Genomic DNA, 20814 nt, shown 5'->3' with positions numbered 1-20814 from the left:
TTCCTTGCCTTCTCCAGCTTCCAGAGATTGCTTGCACTCCTTGCCTCATGGCCCCCACATCATTCCAATGTCTGCTTCCCTCATCATACCACCTTCTCTGTCTCTGAATTTCCCTCTTTTACATTTTTTTTTTAATGTTTTTAGTTTTGAGAGAGAGAGAGGGCCAGTGAGAGAGGGGCAGAGAGAGAGAAACACACGCATACAGAATCCGAAGCAGGCTCCAGGCTCTGAACTGTCAGCACTGAGCCTGACGCGGGGCTCAAACTTGGGAACCGCAAGTCATGGACCTGAGCCAAAGTCGGTCGCTTAACTGACTGAGCCTCCCAGGTGCCCCTCCCTCTTTCTCTTATAAGGACCCTTATAATTCTTTTGAGCCTACCCTGATAATCCAAGAAGGTCTCCCATCTCAAGATCCTTAACTTAATTAATAATCACCGCAAAGTCCCTTTTCGCTGTGTAAGGTAACATATTCACAGGTTCCCAGATTAGAACCTGGACATCTTTTTGGGGTACAGGAGGTGTCCTTATTCTGCCTGCCACACGCCTGAAGGGCCATGCAGCCCAGCCATATATCCAGTGCATGGATTCTCCCTCAGGTTCCTAGTGATGGTTTTCTGGCACATAACTTGAATATTGATAATGACCCGAGAACACAGATCTCAAAATGACCTCTTGGTGTTGGACTAGTTTCTATCTATTGGGTTGAGTTTTTCTGCTTGAAACCTCAACATCTTTAAATTCACTTAATTCTCTTGTCACCCTCATCCCTCCGCTGATGGGCTCTGAGTCCTTTCTCTGTATTGTTTATGGTCCAGATGATGCCGTCTGTGTCTGTCCCTGTCCTGTAAAGATGGTGTCTCGAACTGAAATCAGTGCCTCAAGTCTGATCTGACCAACACAGAGCAGAGTAGGACTGATACCTTCCTTTCTTAAGGCACTGATCTTCTGGCGAAGAAAGCTGAGTTACACTAGGTTATTTGATGGCCATTGTCACCCTGTTAAATTACATTTTTTCATGCTGAAAATACTTGATTTTAATGTAAACTTAGAATATGTTGGACATTTCTTAATATTTATACACCTATTTGGGGCGCCTGGGTGGCGCAGTCGGTTAAGCGTCCGACTTCAGCCAGGTCACGATCTCGCGGTCCGTGAGTTCAAGCCCCGCGTCAGGCTCTGGGCTGATGGCTCAGAGCCTGGAGCCTGTTTCCGATTCTGTGTCTCCCTCTCTCTCTGCCCCTCCCCCATTCATGCTCTGTCTCTCTCTGTCCCCAAAATAAATAAACATTGAAAAAAAATATTTATACACCTATTTTCTTATCTGTAAGGTGGAAAAATAGGGCCTTCTTTTAACCTTGATGTGAGAATTTAATGAGCTGTTCTCTGTATAGCACTTGGCAAAGGACGGAACTGCCATCTATCTACTACCACCACCGTCATCATCATTGTCATAATCTCAGTCCATGAAATACCCCTCGTCTCAGACACTTGTCGATTTGTTTTTAACGGAAGGGCAGGAACTTTTCCAGTTCCATAAATATTAACAAGTATCCAGCCCAGCTAAGGCACTTGGCTAGCCTGTGGCTGAGTGCAGTAGTTTACTTGATGTGGCGAGCTTGGGCTTTATCCATGGCATTCCCAGCATAGAATCAAAGATCAGGGTTTCAGCTAATAATGGAAACCTCTTGGCTATTGAGGTCAAGCCATAAATCGATCCCGTTTGACTGTAATCACTGAACTCTTTTGAATTTGTTCCCATTGTTGTGGCCTTATATTTATCTGTCTACAGTGATATTTTGCGAAGCCTTCACGTGCAAAGCCAGTGGGCCTACTAAACAGAGACAGGTGTTATGCACATCAAATTTACAGAGTATTAAATTTGAGAGGTGCAAGGTGTTAATAAACATTGTCAGGAAAATAGCTTTTCACACTAGTGCTATGACTCCATTTCATACTCACTTTATGGTTTCTCTCTTAATTACCCAAGATGCTTTCTTAACAGCATTTGGGCTTATTAGTTTTCTCCAGAGCTGACCTCAGGTGTATTGATTTTAATTAGCACGTTTCAGCTTTATCCTTCTGCACGTTTTGGCAAGATACGGTACGTTGCAGTACTGGAACATAGCAAGCTGCAGAATTCCTGGGGAGACATACGTAGAATGTCATCCAGGAGAAATGTTCTCCTTGTTGTGTATTCCCTTTTCAGAGAAATCTTATTTGAGGCTAAAAGGTTTGCAAAAGAGGAAAAGGTTGCAGGGATAATGACCATTAAAGACCAGAAAAGTAAAGCATGTGCCTAAAGTGTTTCAATTTATGAATGTATGTATTTCAGAAGTTCTTCCGTAAGTCACAGAAACGGTGTAACATAACAAAGTAGTCTTGTCCCTCCTACCACCTCTTTTACCCCGCCCCTGTCTTTACCCCACCCCCATTTTAATAACTCAAAAACTTGAGGCCTGGAGGTTTATATTACCCCATCTAGACGGATACCACACAGAGCAAACAGTAGAGAGAAAGAGACTTGAGTCCAGATCTTTTATTCTAATCTTCCTGTTTACCCTACATCCTTTAGGCTTATCTGAATTCACAATCGCTTCTGAATTCAGAAGAAATAGAAGAATCCAGCTATGGTATAAGCTAAACAGGCTTTATGGATTGGTTTGGGAAGCTCATGCCATTTTCAACTTTTCTTCTTTGCCAAAATATACCATAGCTTACTCACATCTCTCATCTTCTCGGTGACGTCTTTTGTCATGAAACACCCGCTTTCCCTGTGCGCCTTCTTAGTCTTATTATTCGCAGAACTTCCTGTTATTATGCAACATACTATATATTTGGCTTCTGTATTAAAGACCTCCCTATTACTGCAATCTAAACTCTGTGGGAAAAGGATTTTTGCTTTGTTCACTGCTGGGTCTCGTAGGCCTAGAATAATATCTGGCATGTAGTGGGTACATGGATAAAGAATTTCATAGCTCTGGAAACACATTAATCTCTCCACCACCCCTATTCATCCTTTAGGCCTAGCCTACAGACTGGGGAAAACAGGTCACCTTACAAACCTCCCTCATCCCTTCTTGCTTTTGATAAAGTCAGAGTTGCCCTTCCTCCCAAGAGATGAGAGTGGAAGTCTCCTTCGCAGGAAACACTTCTTCTTGATTTTGCAGGACAGCTAAGCCCCGTGTGGTTTGGACTAGCTAATTACTCATTATGAGAAATTCCTAAAGTAGAAACCCCTGTAGCCATACTTCCCATCAACCACTGTATGTTTTAGTCTGTCTGTAAGCAGAGCTACTCATTATGTGTCACCTACTCCAAGAAGCAAAGGAATTTTGCTATTGTTAACAGACCTATTTTGCTCTAATCTGCCTCGATTTGAGTGTTGCTTTTTTATCTGCCAAATCTGTTAGTGGGGGAACTATCGTCAAGAATTTTTTCCCAAACATAGTGTTGAAATAGCACATGTGCAGACCACTAGCATATCAGGCCTATTTTGATTTTGTTCAAATTGGTTGATTTAGAGGCTGGAGTTTGTGAATGCACTATTCATTTTGTAATGGTATTGTTAAATCATTAAAATGCACTTTTATTAAGGGTGTGTGTGTATGTGTGTAGTAGTAGTCTTTTAAGTAGCAAACTTAAAATATTTACTCAGCCACTTTGTAAAAAATTAAAAAAAGAGAGAGAGGTGGTTCAAACAAAAACCTACAAAGCACACAGATATAATTTTAAATGTGTTGAAATATATTGGTTTTCTCCTGGAATTCCAAGTTCATTGCCTCCCCAAATTGATTTGTATGAGAGAACTAGAAATTCATAAGCCAGAGACCACTGTATCAGTTATTTCCAATGTGTTTTCTACATACTCTTTATAAAGGGTGGTTTAGATTTCATCCTTTATAGGACTTACTTAGTTTCTCTGTTTCATGTCCCGTCTGTTTCCTGGTCAGTCCAGGTCACTGGCAAATGATGCCATCATCAAAAGTTTGTCTTAATGGAGGAAGGTGACCAGTCACACTGGTATTCCCCCATGGATTTGAAAGTTAGGGTACTTTCTTGTACACACTGCTGTCAGGAAGTCTTAAAAATCTCCCAATTTTGTGAGCTTACTTGTGTGGTTATGTTTCTTCTAGTGATCTGCTTCTTTTTGTGGAAAGGTTTTTTTACTAGGAAAAAAAATATATATTGCTTTTGATTCTTCTAATGTTTGAAAGCTATATTAAGTAAAAGTGAATTCAACGTTGCCAAACTTACCAGTATTTATCTTCAAAAACTTTCTGGTAACATTGTGTTTACTTCTTTCTCACTCACTGTTTACCCGTAATCTAATTCTCATAGGAAAGGTAAAAGCATGCTGTCAGTGTGTTTGCCTAAGTTTGGTCATTGGCATCAAATTTCTTCTTTCTTGTGGCAGTAAGTTTTATAAATAACCAATTGAGAAAAAAAAAATTGGTGTATGTGTTCATAGAATATGGCAGTTTGGATCTTATTTGTTTTATAGCTTGATGGTAAGGAACAGTAAGCCAACTTTGTCTTGCATAACTGAATTATTCTACATCTGTGTTCATAAAGCCTAACCTGGATTCTTCCAGCAGTGAGATCATTTTGTCTGTGAATTTAGAAAAAGATTTAAATTGTAACTCTACCCTTTGCAGTCCTGTCATTTTATTCCATGTGGGTATTTCTTCTACTCTAAGTGTTGTGTCTATAAAGTATTGAGACTGGCTTCTTTGAGCCACCCTGCTAGGCTGTCATTTTGTAATCACACCTCATAAATGAAATGAGGGAAATATTGAAAAATGGTGAGACTTGACAACACCTTCATTCTTCGTCCCTGTATTCACCTCCTAAATGTGCATTTTCAGTGTCGCAACTTCAGACCGGCAGAGGCTGGCCTTTACTTTTCTTGGGTATTAGCAATGAGGGTGGGGGCCCTTTTATAAAAGTGTAAATATAATATATTTTACTTTATATGTATGTTATAGCAGTTCATTTTATGAACTAAATTTTTTCTTGATAGAGTACTTTATTATACTTAAAAGTTATATATATATTATATACATATAATATATATATAAAAACATATGTATGTATGTGTATGTATATAATATATATGTATATATTTATACATACACACACACATACACTCACAGAAACATTTATCTCTAAAACCATGGTTTTAATTTTCCTACTAGGTGAAATGAGGAATGATTTGTACATCACTATAGAAAGGGGTGAATTTGAAAAAGGAGGGAAGAGCGTGGCCAGAAATGTGGAAGTCACTATGTTCATTGTGGAGAGTAGTGGCCAGATCTTAAAGGTACGTGGATAGTGGGTACTTTCTGGTAAAACAATTCCACATCATTGTTCGGGGTTCATCTTTAATGTGATTGGTTAACTTCTGATTTACAGTCTTTTCCACCTTATGTTTCTTCTCCGCCCCAGGGTAGTTTTCTGTCCTTTTTTATTAAATCACTGAAATACCTTCCAGAAGAGACAGTAGAAGAACAGAAAGGCTTTTATAGTTTGATTGTTTAAGGAATCATGGCAGTAATTTCCTCGGAGCAGCTATTCCTTAAATGTTGCATTTTTAGTATCACCCCACTCTTCCCCTTTCATCTGTCATACTTTTGGAGATGAACACTTTGTCTTGGGCGACTGGTTAAAAAAAATAAAAACTACCACATTGAATCCTGTCTGTTTTCATTTTGGTCAAGACAGGGCTTGAGGAATGGGGTGCTGTTGATGATTGGGGTGATAGGAGCAGGTCCTTAATGGAAGGAGTGTTTCGCGTGAGCCTCAGGGAGGCACCGAACAGGCTTGTGACTGCAGCAGGCTGAGGACTTTGCCGCATAGTTGAACTCCAAATTGGGCGTGCAATTGCCCATCTTGCACTTGTCACAGAGGTCCACCCCTGGCTCCGGAGGCCCTGGGAGATGTGCATGGGGATTAAGTGGACACACCTGCTAACAGGTGCAAGTGTAGAACAGCGAGGGCCCAGGGAGGGCCCACATGAAGTGCTGTTTGGGGAGCAGGCAGATAGAGCAAAGCAATTGCTCTGCTGTTTCTCAAATAATCTTTCATTGAAGCTGTCTTTAACCTGCATGTTTCCTTTGTTAGGATTTTATCTCCTTCGGCTCTGGAGAGCCGCCAGCTAGTGAGTACCACTCCTTTGTGCTTTATCATAACAACAGTCCCAGGTGGTCCGAACTGCTGAAACTTCCTATTCCTGTGGATAAATTCAGGGGCGCACACATCCGCTTTGAATTTCGGCATTGTTCCAGTAAGTGTTTTCTTGGGGCTGGCTCTCTTGTGTGGGGGTAGTGTCCTTACTGAGCTATAGTGACCACGTGGGCTACTCTGCAGAAAGTATGACAAACCAGAGACCCTGGAGAGGGAGAAATGAAGGGGAGTGGAGTCCTGAAAGGTGAGTGGGCTCACTTCTTCTCAAAGAACCAGTAACGTCTGTGGAAACACACAGGAAGGACAAGGAAGGAAAAAATACCTGTGGAAGTCTATAGGGTTCTTCTTAAGGTGTTCATTTTCATAAAAATTAGTTGATCACTTTCATAGTCTAGAAAGATCAGAAAGGGGAGACACGGCATTAAAAACGTGTCTGGCTTATGGTGCTTGGGGCAGTCCTGACCCACCTGCTGCTTCTCCAGCAGAGAGCTCATCCAGCTCTCAGACACCTCCGGGGGGGAACTCAGGAGGAGTTTTCTAGGCCTGTAAAGTGCCTAGGAAAGCCTCTGATTGGCTCAGATATATATCTGATTTGCATATACCTGCATCACAGTGCAGTCTCAGACAGTATTCTAATGACAGGCTAGTAATGTCAGTCCGAATAGGCCTTAGAGATGACATGAAGTAATCGCTTCATTTTACAGATTTAAAAAACCCAAGATGTAGAGATGTTATAGGTTTTGCCCATGTGAACATTGCTATCCCTAAAATTGTCATTTCTTGACATCTCTATTTTAATTCTCCTCTCAAGCCCCTACTCCTGGCCCACTCCAGTCCCCAGTCCAGGGATCTTCTGGTATCCCTGTGTCCCTGAAATGTGTCTTAGACACTACCAGAAGTATACATTGTGACTGGAGAAGGTTCTGGTGAATCTTGCTTCAGGAACAGTGTAATACATGGTAGGTACAAAAGAGTCACATTATTGGAGAAGCAGCAGACTCCTCTTTAGTCTGGAATGAATGGGGGCATTGCCAATAGATGAGCAGTGACTTCACCTGAGCGCTGTGTAGTGCACCAGGATTCAGAGAGAAGAGGACTGTCCACTACAGGGATGATAGCATGTTTTTGGAATTGGCTCAGGAAGCTCCAGTAGTTTTGCTTTTGTGGACGTCTTAGAATGTAGGGAGTTGACTAGCAAGGTCTTAACATTCTTCCAAATTCCCAGAGGAGTGTCATGGAAAGGACTTGGAGGGGGAAAGCATAAAGCACTTGGAATGGTGCCATAGCATTCCTTCCCCAATCCCTGTTACCAGTTCTCAGTTGAGCCTCATATGAGCTTTGAGCTTTAAGGTAAGAAAAAGATAGAGGAAAGTAAAGATGAACTGAGAAAAAAGGGAGAAAGCATTTGGAGAAATTTAGATAGAGAACTTGGAAAATGAAATAAAGGCTATTTTCAGTAAAACGTATTACTTGTGTCCTCTTGTCCTTGTACTTCAAACATTGTTCAGTGTTTTTTTTTAAATACCGATTGTTAAAATTCAGAAGAAATGGCACAAGCATGAAGAAGAAAAATCCCCATAATCCCATCAACTATGAATAACCAGGCAATTATTTCATCACATGAGCTTCCAGATATTTCTCTGTATACATATATTTGTTTAAAAAGTATTTTTTATTCATGACACACATGTTTACTGAACACCTACTATGTGTCAAGCACGTTACTGGGCATTGGAGATACATGAGTGAACATAGCAGAATACCTCCTCTCATAGAGCTTTTGTGCTAAAAGGGGGAGACAGACAATATCTGAGCAAATAAATGCATACTATACCAGGTACTGATAAGTGCAGTAAAGAAGATTATATTGGATTTAGGTGCTGGAAAGTGATGATGCTGTATTGTTATTTTACAAAGGCTGATCAGAAAGGAGCTCTCTAATAAGGAGATGTATCAGCAGCAACCTAAAACAAATAAAGGCATGAGCCCTTGGGTATCTGGGGAAAGAATATTACAGGCAGAGAGAACAGTGAATATAAAACGCTTAAGGTTGAAACCTGCTTGGCATTTTCAAGGAATAGCAAGGAGGCCAGAATGAGCAGCTGGGAGAGTTTGGAGATGAGGCCAGAGACAGAGCAGGGGAGCCAGATCCCATATTGTCTTCTAAGTCATGGGGAAGACTTGGGACTTTGTTTGCAGGGAGGAGAGCCATTAGAGGATTTAGATTAAGGATAAGCCTGGCTGCTTTGAGATGAGAGGTTGTAGGTGGGAATAGAAAACCATGTAGGAGGCTTTTGCAGTCCCCCAATTAAGAGGTTAAAGTGGTTTGCATTAGGACGGTAGTAGGCCAGTTCTTTTTTGCAGATTTATTGATAGACTAGATGTGAAGGAAGGGGAAAAGTCAAGGATGACCCTGAAGATTTTGGCCTAAGAATGAAGTGATCATTTAATGAAGTGGGGGAAGGCAACAGGAAGAATCTTTTTGGAGAGCAAAACCCAAATATTACATATTAAATCTGAGAAGTCTTTTAGACATTAAAGATGTCAGATAGACAGTTGAATGAGGTCCAAGCTGGAGACAAACTTGAGGACAACACAGGGCCCATTGTTGTGCTGTAAATACTTAATAACCAGCACTTGGCCTGGGGGAGAGGAGAGCCCTGAATTATAGTATTTGCTGATTTCCATCAAGTAAATGCTCCCACCGTGGCTAAATTCAAGCTACCAACATGACCATCACTGAACTTGGAGTTGAGGATAGATGCACACTGTCATCTCCTGTGAGCCAGTACAGGCCAGCTCCAGCATATCACCAATGCCCATGATTTTCAGAGCCATGAGACTGGATGCAATTGGATTCCTAAAGAGTAAATTTAGATAGCAGAGGCAAGTTCAAGGGTGGATTTCTGGGGTACTTTCACATTTAGATCTTGAGAGAATGAGAAGAAGCCATTAAGGAAATTAAGAGGGAGTAGCCAGTGAGGTAGAAGGAGAATCCAGAAATAGAATCCAGGAAGTTAATTGAAGAAAGATTTTCAAGAGGGGAATTGATCTGATATGTCAGGTGCCAATGATAATTAAGTTGAGGACAGAGGAATTACCACCCTGTTTGGCATCATGGAAGTCATTGAATCTGACAAGTGGTTTTAGTGGATTTGTGGTGATGAAAGTCTGGCAGGAGTGAGTCCAAGATTGAGATAGAGGAAAGGAAGGGCAGGCAGTAAGTACAGACAAATCTTTTCAGAAGCTTTGCTAGAAAGAACTCAAGAGAGCAGAGATATGAAATAGTAACATAGTAACTATAATGCAACTGGGGTCACAGGAGGGTTGTTGTTGTTGTTGTTTTCTTTTTTAAGATAGAGTTCTAAAGCATATTTGGTGGAAATGATCTGGTAGAGATGGAAAACTGATGATGTAGAAGAGAGATGGGACAAGTGTAGGAGGAGTTCCCTTGCATTAAGGGAGCATGGGGTCCAGCGCTCTGGGTTGAGTGGACGATGGAGGCATGGTGCCGGAGAGCCGAAGCAGGTGCATTCCTCGGTGGAACATGTGGGAGTCCTCTCTGCATCCGCTCAGAGTGAGGGAAGGGCTGAGGTATGGGAGGCTTGAGAAGGGAAGAGGATGGATGAAATCACCATCTAGAAAAGTGAAAAGGTGAGTTGGGTAGAAATATGTGGAAGGTTTTCCCAGCTAAGTGTCCATCTGCGGTTAATGTGCATTAATTTAAGTGAGATCGGTCTGGCATAGGTGTAAGTGCAAGTTGGGTTTCAACCCACAATATTATAATGGGAAGTGTGGAGTAGCTGGTTGAGGGGATCCTAAGTGATTAGAAGGGTGGGGTGTAGAAATGGGAAGTGAGAGCTGATGGGCGTGGAGAGAGGGTCAGTAAATCAGAGGTCCCTGGGCACAATTGTTGGAGCTGGGGTATTAGAAAAAATGAATTGGCAAAATTAGGAGGTAGAATCGATGAACTTAGGGTCCTCATTAGTGAAAGGGGATCATATTGTGCCTAATAATCCATTCAATTTATTAATGCTGATCTAGTAACTTGGGACAGAAGACCATATACTTTAAACTTTGCTATTTAGTTTTTTTTTTTTTATAACAAGGCATATTTGGGGAAACTGTTGCTGTGTTTCTTAACCTTTGCTAATTTTACTCATTCACAGAATCTTTCTAGCCTTCCAAATTGAATACCAAAAACCACACCAAAAAGATAGTGACATAAACTTAGGAAATTACTTCTCAGTATGTGTTCTCCCCTAAATCATGAGTTCCATAGCCAGCTTTCTCATTGATGTAGAAATCTCATCCTAGAGATCTTCACTGTGCTTTTCATTTCACTTTTAAAAACACTGATATTTTCCCAGTTTCTTTATGGGGTTGAAATTAATAACTTTAAAAGAAAATCCTTTGCTGTAATCACATTTTCGGGGGGCCCCCATGCTAGAGGCCAAAACTGGAGAGGCAAAATTACTATTCTCTGTGTGGTGCCCCACTCCCCTGTGGCTGAATGCCAGAAGCAATCATGAGGAAATGATGTATTACTAAAGCCTCTTGTCTGAACTTCAGGGTCACCATATCTCACTCCTCTAGCTCTAATCCTCATTCCAAAGCTGGATTCTTCCATCAAGTATAACTCTCCACTTGCACACATGAGTGGGAAAGAATAACCATCCAGCCCCCGATAGGCTGCAAGGCCCTGGAACTCCTCCCTACACATCCAAATACAAGGAGACAGTCCAGTTGAACCAACCAGTTTCTTTGAACGTTTTATCCATTTTTGGAGAAATGGAAGCTTGTTGGAAAAAATTGGAATGGTACTCAGGATGTAGAGCAGGTTACCCAACATCATGTGATCTCATTTTCCCTCAGTTTCCTTCTCTACAAATAATTGCCAATGATACTTGACCTTTCCAGCCATTGTAATTCTTCATTGGGCATCTGAAAACCTCATTGCCTCATTTCCATCTTACAGAATACTCCTGCAATAAGCTCTTCTTAAACTATAGACTGCAATTCATTTTGTTTTCCAGCACGTCCAAGATCCCAAGGAGGTAGCTTCCATAGGGCTGTCTTCACACAGGTGGACATAGGGAAGGTTCTTTTATAGACCAAGGCAGAGCTTAGAAACTACCTTTGCACAAGTAGTAAGCAAAACATTGAACTTCACATTCATTCACTCACTTCTTCATTTATTTAACATATACGTACTGAGAATCTGCTATGTTCTTGGTACTTGTTGAGATACCAAGCTCAGAATAAAATAAAATAGAAGGATCCTGCCCTCGGTGCTGCTTTCACCTGGGGATAGAGGGGAGGATGTGATGAGAAAAAATAGGCAATCCAGAATTTTTTTTAAAACATAATTTCAGAGAGTCCCATGAAGAAAATTAGTCAAGCAGCATAGTTTGGAGATTATGGGGCAGGAATATGGGTTGGAAGGTGGCTACTGTAGATAGAGGTCTCCTAAGAAAAGCTGTTTACTGTTGTGTATAGGGAGCTGCTGAATGTGGATTGTATTTCTGGATGATCACACTCGTTGGCAATCTGTGAATCGGAACACAGGTCTGTAAATAGGTGCTTAAAGAAGCAAATAATTCTTTTTTTTCTCACAGCAAAGGAGAAAGGAGAGAAGAAATTGTTTGGTTTCTCCTTCGTCCCCCTGATGCAGGAAGATGGTAGGACTCTTCCAGATGGCACTCATGAGCTCATCGTGCATAAGGTAATGTCAGTCAGATGTTGACGATGGGCCTGAATTATTAATTCATTATCTTATTACCACTCTGGAAAAGAGAAAAAAATGACTGAAAAGAATACTCTTTTGGAAGATTGCTAGCAAGGAGCGTATCTTTTTTAAGGCATTGTCTCTGTATTCTGTGTGATCCTAAAACCTCTTTTCAAGATGATTTATATCTTTTTTAATTTAGGTGTACATATGTGGGTAAGTCTATGTGTTGACATTAAAGTCCTTTCTGTTGCCCTGAGAGTATTAAATAACCTTACAAATAAGTTTTTAAAATTTTCCGTTGCATACATGCTTTCGGATCTAGATCTATATACCCTCAGGAGTGAATTTAGCAGGGTCATCATTATGTGTTTCTTATCCTCTGCTCTCACCAAGCAAGTAGAGAATCGCCAGTTCTTTGTCATAACAACTTTAGCGGTTGTTACTTTCTATTCTGTGCGTCAAGAATTGTCATAAAAGCTTTGGGAACAAAGTATACAGCAGTAGGCAATAAAAAGAAAATTCACAAAACAAGAGCTCATTAGAAGTTATCCAAAAATACTAGTAATGAAGAAGTATAGAATAGAAATACTAGTAACTATAAAACAAAGAATTAAAAGATACAGTTTTCTCCAAAATATTTCTCCTTCACCTTTCTCTGTCTCTGTGCTCACATGACTTTCCAGACTAATCAGTTAATACCTGGGCTAACTGGTTCTGCCCACCTGCGTCTCGTCTCCAGGTTTCATCCCATCAGGGTGACCTATCTAAGGTGCACGTCTGACCAGGCCACTTCCCAATTTAACCCCCCTGAAAAACTCCTGACTTCATAGAAAATAAATCATAGGCTTCTCAGAATTGTGCAAGGCTTCCCAACCCCCTACTGCTTCACCTCTCAACATTCCTGGATTTGATGCCATGGCCACATCCAGCTCCTTCTAGTTCCTTCCCTCACTAGCTGTTGGTTCTCTCTGCTTTGCCTCTGCCAATGGCACTCCTGGAGTCTTCTCTTCCTCTCCCTCTCCCTGTGGTTAACTCCTGCTCATCCTTGGATGCTCACCTTGACCACAACCTTTATCAGAAGAATGGTCCTCACTCTCTGCCCCTACTCCCTGTGTTTCTAGCTGGTCAACTTCCCTCCTCTGAGTTCTCAGGGTTTCTGCACACATCTCTTACCATTGTACTCATAATATTGTCCCATAATTGTCTGATGCTCCCTCAGTTTACTCCAATAGATTTATGAGTCCCTCAAGAATGACAACTTGGGTCACAGGGGTTCTGGCACATGGTAGATGTGCAACAAAGATTTATTGAATGAATGAAGGAGTACAAACAAAAACTTTCTTCACATTTGGATTATTGCTAATAAAATGAGGGATGATGCACAACAACCTGGCAGCCTCCCCTGGTATGTGCATGCATGTGTATGTGCATATTTCGTTAATCATTCATTTTCTAGTTATTTGTTCAATGAATTTACTGACCACAAACTACAAGTCAGTCGGTATTCTAGGTACTGGAAATATAGCGGCTAACAAAATAGTTTAAGTCCCTTGTGTTTCTGTCCCTTCTATTTCTTCTACTTCAAAAAGTGACTTAAAGAAGCTTACAGTGTTAAATACAAAGATGGGGCACTGGGTGGCTCAGTTGGTTAAGAGTCTGGCTCTTGATTTCGGCTCAGGTCATGATCTCAGGGTTTGTGAATTTGAGCCCCCCTAGATCTCCGTGCTGGCAGTGTAGGAGCCTACTTGGGATTCTCTCTCTCTCCTTCTCTCTGTCCTTCCCCTGCTTGCTCTCTCTCTTTCAAAATAAATAAATAAACTTAAAAATTGAAAAAGTAAAATAAAATACTGAGACAAAATATTTTAAACTTTTTTAATGTTTATTTCCTTTTGAGAGAGAGAGAGACAGAGACAGAGACAGAGTGTGAGTGGGCAAAGGGCAGAGAGAGGGAGACACAGAATCTGCAACAGGCTCCAGGCTCTAAGCTGTCAGCACAGAGCCTGATGCAGGGCTCGAACTCAGAAACGGTGAAATCCTGACCTGAGCCAAAGTCATACACTTAACTGACTGAGCCACCCAGGTGCCCCCAAAGACAAAAGATTTTATTTTATTTTATTTTTTATTTTTATTTTTTTAATTGAATATCTTTTAATTTATTCTTTTAAATTTACATCCAAATTAGTATATAGTGCTACGAAGATTTCAGGAGTAGATTCCTTAGTGCCTCTGACCGATTTAGCCCATCCCCTCTCCCACAACCCCTCCAGTAACCCTCAGTTTGTTCTCCATATTTATGAGTCTCTTCTGTTTTGTCCCCCTCCCTGTTTTTATATTATTTTTATTTCCCTTCCCTTATGTTCATCTGTTTTGTCTCTTAAAGTCCTCATATGAGGGAAGTCATATGATTTTTGTCTTTCTCTGACTAATTTCACTTAGCATAATACCCTCCAGTTCCATCCACGTAGTTGCAAATGGCAAGATTTCATTCTTTTTGATTGCCAAGTAATACTCCAGTGTGTGTATGTATATATATATATATATATATATATATATATATATATACACATACACACACACACACGTATATATACGTGTGTGTGTGTGTGTGTGTGTGTGTGTGTATATATATATATATATATATATATATATATATACATCTTCTGTATCCATTCATCCATCAATGCACATTTGGGCTCTTTCCATACTTTGGCTATTGTCGATAGTGCTGTTATAAACATTGGGGTGCATGTGTCCCTTCGAAACAGCATACCTGTATCCCTTAGATAAATACCTAGTAGTGCAATTGCTGGGTCGTAGGGTAGTTCTATTTTTAGCTTTTTGAGGGACCTCCAGACTGTTTTCCAGAGTTGCTTCACAAGTTTGCATTCCCACCAGCAGTGCAAAAGAGATCCTCTTTCTCTGCATCCTTGCCAACATTTGTTGCCTGAGTTGCTAGTGTTAGCCATTCTGACAGGTGTGAGGTGGTATCTCATTGTGGTTTTGATTTTTATTTCCCTGATGATGAGTGATGTGGAGCATTTTTTTATGTGTCGGCCATCTGGATGTCTTCTTTGGAGAAGTGTCTATTCATGTCTTTTGCCCATTTCTTCACTGGATTTTTTGTTTTTTGGGTGTTGATAGATATGAACCCTTTATCTGACGTGTTGTTTGCAAATATCTTCTCCCATTCTGTCGGTTGCCTTTTAGTTTTGCTGATTGTTTCCTTCTCTGTGCAGAAGCTTTTTATCTTGATGAGGTCCCAGTAGTTCATTTTTGCTTTTGTTTCCCTTGCCTCCAGAGATATGTTGAGTAAGAAGTTGCTGCGGCCAAGATCAAAGAGGTTTTTGCTTGCTTTCTCCTCGAGGATTTTGATGGCGTCCTGTCTTACATTTAGGTCTTTCATCCATTTTGAGTTTATTTTTGTGTATGGTGTAAGAAAGAGGTCCATGTTCATTCTTCTGCATGTCGCTGTCCAGTTTTCCCAGCACCACTTGCTGAAGAGACTGTCTTTATTCCATTGGGTATTTTTTCCTGCTTTGTCAAAGATGAGTTGGTCATACGTTTGTGGGACCATTTCTGGATTCTCTATTCTGTTCCCTTGATCTGAGTGTCTGTTCTTGTGCCAGTACCATGCTGTCTTGATGATTACAGCTTTCTAGTATAGCTTGAAGCCTGGGATTGTGATGGCTCCTGCTTTGGTTTTCTTTTTCAAGATTGTTTTGGCTATTTGGGGTCTTTTCTGGTTCCATACAAATTTTAGGATTATTTGTTCTAGCTCTGTGAAGAATGCTCGTGTTATTTTGATAGGGATTGCATTGAATATGTAGATTGCTTTGGGTAGTATCGACATTTTAACAATATTTCTTCTTCCTATCCAGGAGCAGGGAATATTTTTCCATTTTTTTGTGTCTTCTTCGATTTCTTTCATAAGATTTCTATAGTTTACAGTGTATAGATTTTTCACCTCTTTGGTTAGATTTATTCCTAGGTATTTTATGTTTTTTGTGGTGCAATTGTAAATGGGATCGATTCCTTCATTTCTCTTTCTATTGTCTTCATTATTGGTGTATAGGAATGCAACTGATTTCTGTGCATTGATTTTATATCCTGCAACTTTGTTGAATTCACGGATCAGTTCTAGCAGTTTTTTGGTGGAATCTTTTGGATTTTCCATATACAGTATGATGTCACCTGTGAAGAGTGAAAGTTTGACCTCCTTCTGGCTGATTTGGATGCCTTTTATTTCTCTGTGTTTTCTGATTGCTGAGGCTAAGCCTTCCAATACTGTATTGAATAACAGTGGTGAGAGTGGACATCCCTGTCATGTTCCTGAAGCTTTCAGTTTGTCCCCATTGAGGATGATGTTAGCGTTGGGTCTTTTATATATGGCTTTTATGATCTCGAGGTATGATCCTTCTGTCCCTACTTTCTTGAGGGTTTTTATCAATAAATTATGCTGTATTTTGTCAAATGCTTTCTCTGCATCTGTTGAGAGGATCATATGATTCTTGTCCTTTCTTTAATTGATGTGATAAATCACATTGATTGTTTTGGGTTATTGTACCAGCCCTGCATCCCAGGTATAAATCCAACTTGGTCATGGTGAATAATTTTTTTAATGTATTGTTGGATCTGGTTGGCTAATATCTTGTTGAGAATTTTTGCATTCATGTTCACCAGGGAAATTTGTCTATAGTTCTCCTTTTTAGTGGCGTCTTGGTTTGGTTTTGGAATCACGGTGATGCTGGCTTCATAGAAAGAGTTTGGAAATTTTCCTTCCATTTAGAAGTCAGTAAAACAAATAGAGTTCAATGTACTAGAACTAAAATGATCTGTTTATCTCACCATTAGGTGAGAGGTGCTTTATGTAAGATATATGACAGGCAATGTCTTTAGCTACAGTTTTCCAAAAAGCATAATGGTACTTTGTATGAGTGTTGGTGATATTGCCTCTGTGTAACATTAAATCTTGACCCAGAAAAGGCAGGGCTAAGGTCGTTAAAACTGAGCTTCCAGCTTCCTAATAATATATAGAAGAATGGATCACTTTCATATGGCATATCAAGTATGGGCTTTCACACCTACAGGTCAGACAGTGTTTTGGGGCAGGTGCTAAGTGTCCAGTCAAGTCCAGGTTGACTCCTCTAAATGAGTATGAATAATACCAAGATTCATAGTTGATTTTTAGAGACATCATTACACCTAAAATGCCAGGCGGACAGGGAGTGGAGCTTGCTTCTCCGCAGAAGCATTGAGGAGCTCAACTGGTACCGACTTCCAGACATAGAACCACTTTTTTTCTGATACCAGTTGCCTGTCATGGACCTGCTGGCAAGGGCAAAACTTTTCTCAGAAGTAGAGCTTTGAATCTGCTCAAGCCCTTATACAATTTTTTTATGGGCGTGTTTAGAATTCCGATCCATAAGGCATAGGAAAATTCATTTATTTGAGCTTGAGCAATTTAAAAGACAGGTGTTCCCAGCGATCTTCCTCGACCACAAAGGAGGCCCGGGATGATGCCTGTAAGTTGTCTAATTTTGGGCAGACCTACTTTGAGTAGACCCATCAGGAAGCATTAGTTCCATAGAAGTACCATAAGTAGCTATGTTGTCTTATGATTAGGGTTATTCAATGTTGCTTATTTGAAGAGGTGTGGGATACTTGCCAACTCTAACAACTTTTGTTTTTAGTCTAGTTGATGCCATGGTTTTCTTTTTCATAGTACTGAGCCAGCAAGTTCACTTTCAGCCTGAGGCCACTTGGAGTTTATGATTGTAAAACCATATTATGAGCATAATGCTTATCCTTCTCCCATGGCAGGAGGGCACACAGCATGCTGATAATTGCAGTCTTGAATTTACTATTTTAGAAAAAGTAGAAAAGATAGGAGGAGGAGGAGATTTCAAATCATTGAATAAAAAAAATAGCCCATTTAATAAGTAGTGATGAGATGACCACGATGGGTGTTGGAGCAAAAGAGCTACCTTGCTTCTTCTAACAAAGCAAGTTTCAGATTAAAGGTAAAAACAAACAAACAAACAAACAAAAAAAGCCTTAAAAATATGACTGAACATTTTATAATATTCAGGTAAGGAGGGCTTTCCTAATAATGGCTCACAGGTTAGAACTCAAGTACAGAAAAAAAGTTGTCAGTTTGACTGTATAAAATTTAAAACTTCTTTGTTGATGAAACCGTCGTAGTCAAGGCAGAGAGAGACATGAGAAGCTCTGACAGTGGGAACACAGCTTAGAAAGGGTGGCTGTTTCCAATTCACCGTGAATTCTTCCAGATCAGCCCCCATGAGAGCTGTTGGCAAGACTGCACCATTCTGCCTGTCACACCACTTCCCTCTACTTAGCAGAGAAGACAGAAGCTGTCGGACAGGATCTTGCCTCACTTCCTGTGCTGTCTCCTTTACCACCTGCAGGCTTATCTGCCTCCTTCCCTTCCCTCCTGCATCCTGTCTCAGATGACGGGACAAGGCTCCTTCTCTCCAAGGGTCATTCTTCCACCTGCTTCCTTCAGGATCTTCCTCCCTCCTGACTCCCTGGAGACTCTGCTCCTCCCAATGTCCCCTCTTCCTCCTGCAACTATGTCTGCTTCCTTTCTTCTGGCAGTATTCTCTCAGATTAATAAACCTGCTCAAGCCTATTTCTTAAAAACAAAAACAAGACTTTTTAAATAGCCCCACAGTCCTCCTTCCCTTCCCACCATGGTCTGTGTGCATGAAAGGCCAGTCTTCTTTCACTGTCTCCACCTTCCTGCATTACATTTGTTCCTCAAGCTGCTTCTGTCCCCACAGCTCAAATGAAGTTTCTCCCTCGAAGTCACTAGTGCCATCCTGGGTCACATAACTCTTGTTTTATCACTCACTGTGAGAGAAATTTAAAATGCAACACCTGTAAAATTCAAAAAATTAAAAGTAAGCTGATAAGTTTAGCATAAAAGCATGCCATGCTGAACAGAAAAAGAAAAAGAAGGCTAAGGTAACTTAATAGGTGGACTTGGTCTTAACACTGAAGGTTATTAATGTGACATCTAGAAAGCCCCTTCATTCTAACAGATTATACCAGCATATCTTCATTCTTCCCACAGTGGCTAAAGCCACTGGCCGCTTTCAGAATCTTTCCTTACTTGCCTTCCTTGTAACATGTAACACTATTGATTACCCTTCCTAAAAACCCACATTCCTTGGTCTGCTTTACAATGTTCTCCTGAGCTCCATCCTTCTTCTCCTTTGAGGACCTCTCTCTCTTTATCCACCCTTTACATATGAGTGTTATCACACCTTTCATCCTTGGCCAATGTGTGTGACTTCTATAATCTAAAACCGTCTCAGGCTATTCCATGGGTTAGCTCACCACGTCTCTGCTGATAGGAGCCACACTGGATTTCCAGCCCACAGCTTTTACCAGCCTACTAACCATCTACATCTGGCTTTGCCAGGGACACCTCAAACTCAGCAGGTCCCAAACTGAGCTTTCCTCCTGCCCCCAGTCATGCCGGCTATGGACAGAAACCCACAGTATGGACAGAAACCCACAGTTTTCCTTGGCTTTTCACATGCATCCTCCATATATAAATAGATGGTTGCAGAACTTCTCAGCTCTACCTCTTTGGCTGTACTTAATCTAGGGAATTGAAACCAGAGGTGAGTATTGGAATCACCTTGGGATTTTCCTAATTGAGAGGTTTAAGGCAGTTCTGAGGCTTTGTTTTTAAGTTTATTTATTTATTTTGAGAGAGACAGAGACAGTGTGGCGGGGGGTGGGGAGAGAGGGAGAGAGAGAGAATCCCAAGTAGGCCCCATGCTGCCAGTGCACAGCCCAACGTGGGGCTTGAACTCATGAAACTGTGAGATCCTGTCCTGAGCCAAAACTAAGAGTGAAACGCTAATTGACTGAGCCACTCAGGTGCCTCCTGAGGCCTTTTTGCATTGAAAATTCCCATGCTCCAGCCTTACTAAAGTGCATATAGTTGTCACAATATACTTGTACCATAAAAAAAAGAAAAGGTTGTTTATAAGATATTTTAGACTCACAGAAGAATTGCAAAAAATAGTACTGGAAATTCCCATATACCCTTCACCTAGCTTCTCCTTATTTAACATCTTACATAACCTTAGCATATTTATTGAAACTAAGTTAACCTTTGTGCTATTGCACTTAATTGCCATGGCTCCATAGTCTCATGTATGTGCTTTTATTCTCCCAGTGCCTTTATATGTACCATTTCTTCTACATAAAATGTCACTCCCTCATTTGCTTGGCGAGCCTCTGATTCTGTTTGACTCAAGTCAAACAGCCCCTCTTCCATGAGGCCTGATTTCCCTTCCTCAGCAGGGCTGGAACCCAGCGGCCCTAGTCACAACTTTGTCATGGGTCTTAATGGTGCAGAGGCCAGATGCATAATTCCCTCAAGGACAGGGACTTTGTTTATTTCTTTGGTACATTCTTAATACCAAATTAAAGGACTGGCAAATAGGAATTTAATCAATTTTTAATAATATCCTTCAGGATGGCTAATTATACTGAAAGAGTCCCTAAAAGAAGGTATTTTGCTGCCACAACTATTTAAATCTGGTTATGATTAACGGGTAAAATATAGTGCCAATTGGATTGTCTGACTCACTGTATTTTTTAAATTTAATTCTTTACTTTCTGTAGATTACAGACCCTTAAGTTGATTAATGCACTCTGGATTTCAGTATGTGTTTATTTCTGCATAAATTATACATATGTTCATCGCTCCATCACATAGCTTATATTATTGCAGATACCCCGTTTCTGGAACACTGCTCAGGACTGACCAGTGCAGCTCTCTTTCACACAGCTAAAATGGTGGGTCAAACAAATAGTCTCTAGCACAATGCACCATTCATTGCTCTATCAACTGGCTT

At 40.6% G+C, this 20814-nt stretch overlaps 1 protein-coding gene across 2 annotated transcripts in view; it reads left to right on the top strand.

The window, feature by feature from the left end:
• The window catches only part of DOCK4 (dedicator of cytokinesis 4), a 432507-nt gene that overhangs the window by 263845 nt on the left and 147848 nt on the right, over positions 1-20814 (top strand). For both annotated transcript variants that reach the window (XM_047849499.1, XM_047849498.1), the window contains exons 14-16: positions 5196-5320; positions 6121-6283; positions 11802-11908. In XM_047849499.1, the coding sequence (XP_047705455.1) occupies positions 5196-5320; positions 6121-6283; positions 11802-11908 (395 nt within the window). The remainder of the gene's footprint in view (positions 1-5195; positions 5321-6120; positions 6284-11801; positions 11909-20814) is intronic.

Source organism: Prionailurus viverrinus, chromosome A2 (assembly GCF_022837055.1).
Source record: "Prionailurus viverrinus isolate Anna chromosome A2, UM_Priviv_1.0, whole genome shotgun sequence".
NCBI classification, from domain to species: Eukaryota; Metazoa; Chordata; class Mammalia; order Carnivora; family Felidae; genus Prionailurus; species Prionailurus viverrinus.
The sequence above is the reverse complement of the archived record's forward strand: the minus strand, read 5'-3'. Positions and strand labels throughout refer to the sequence as shown.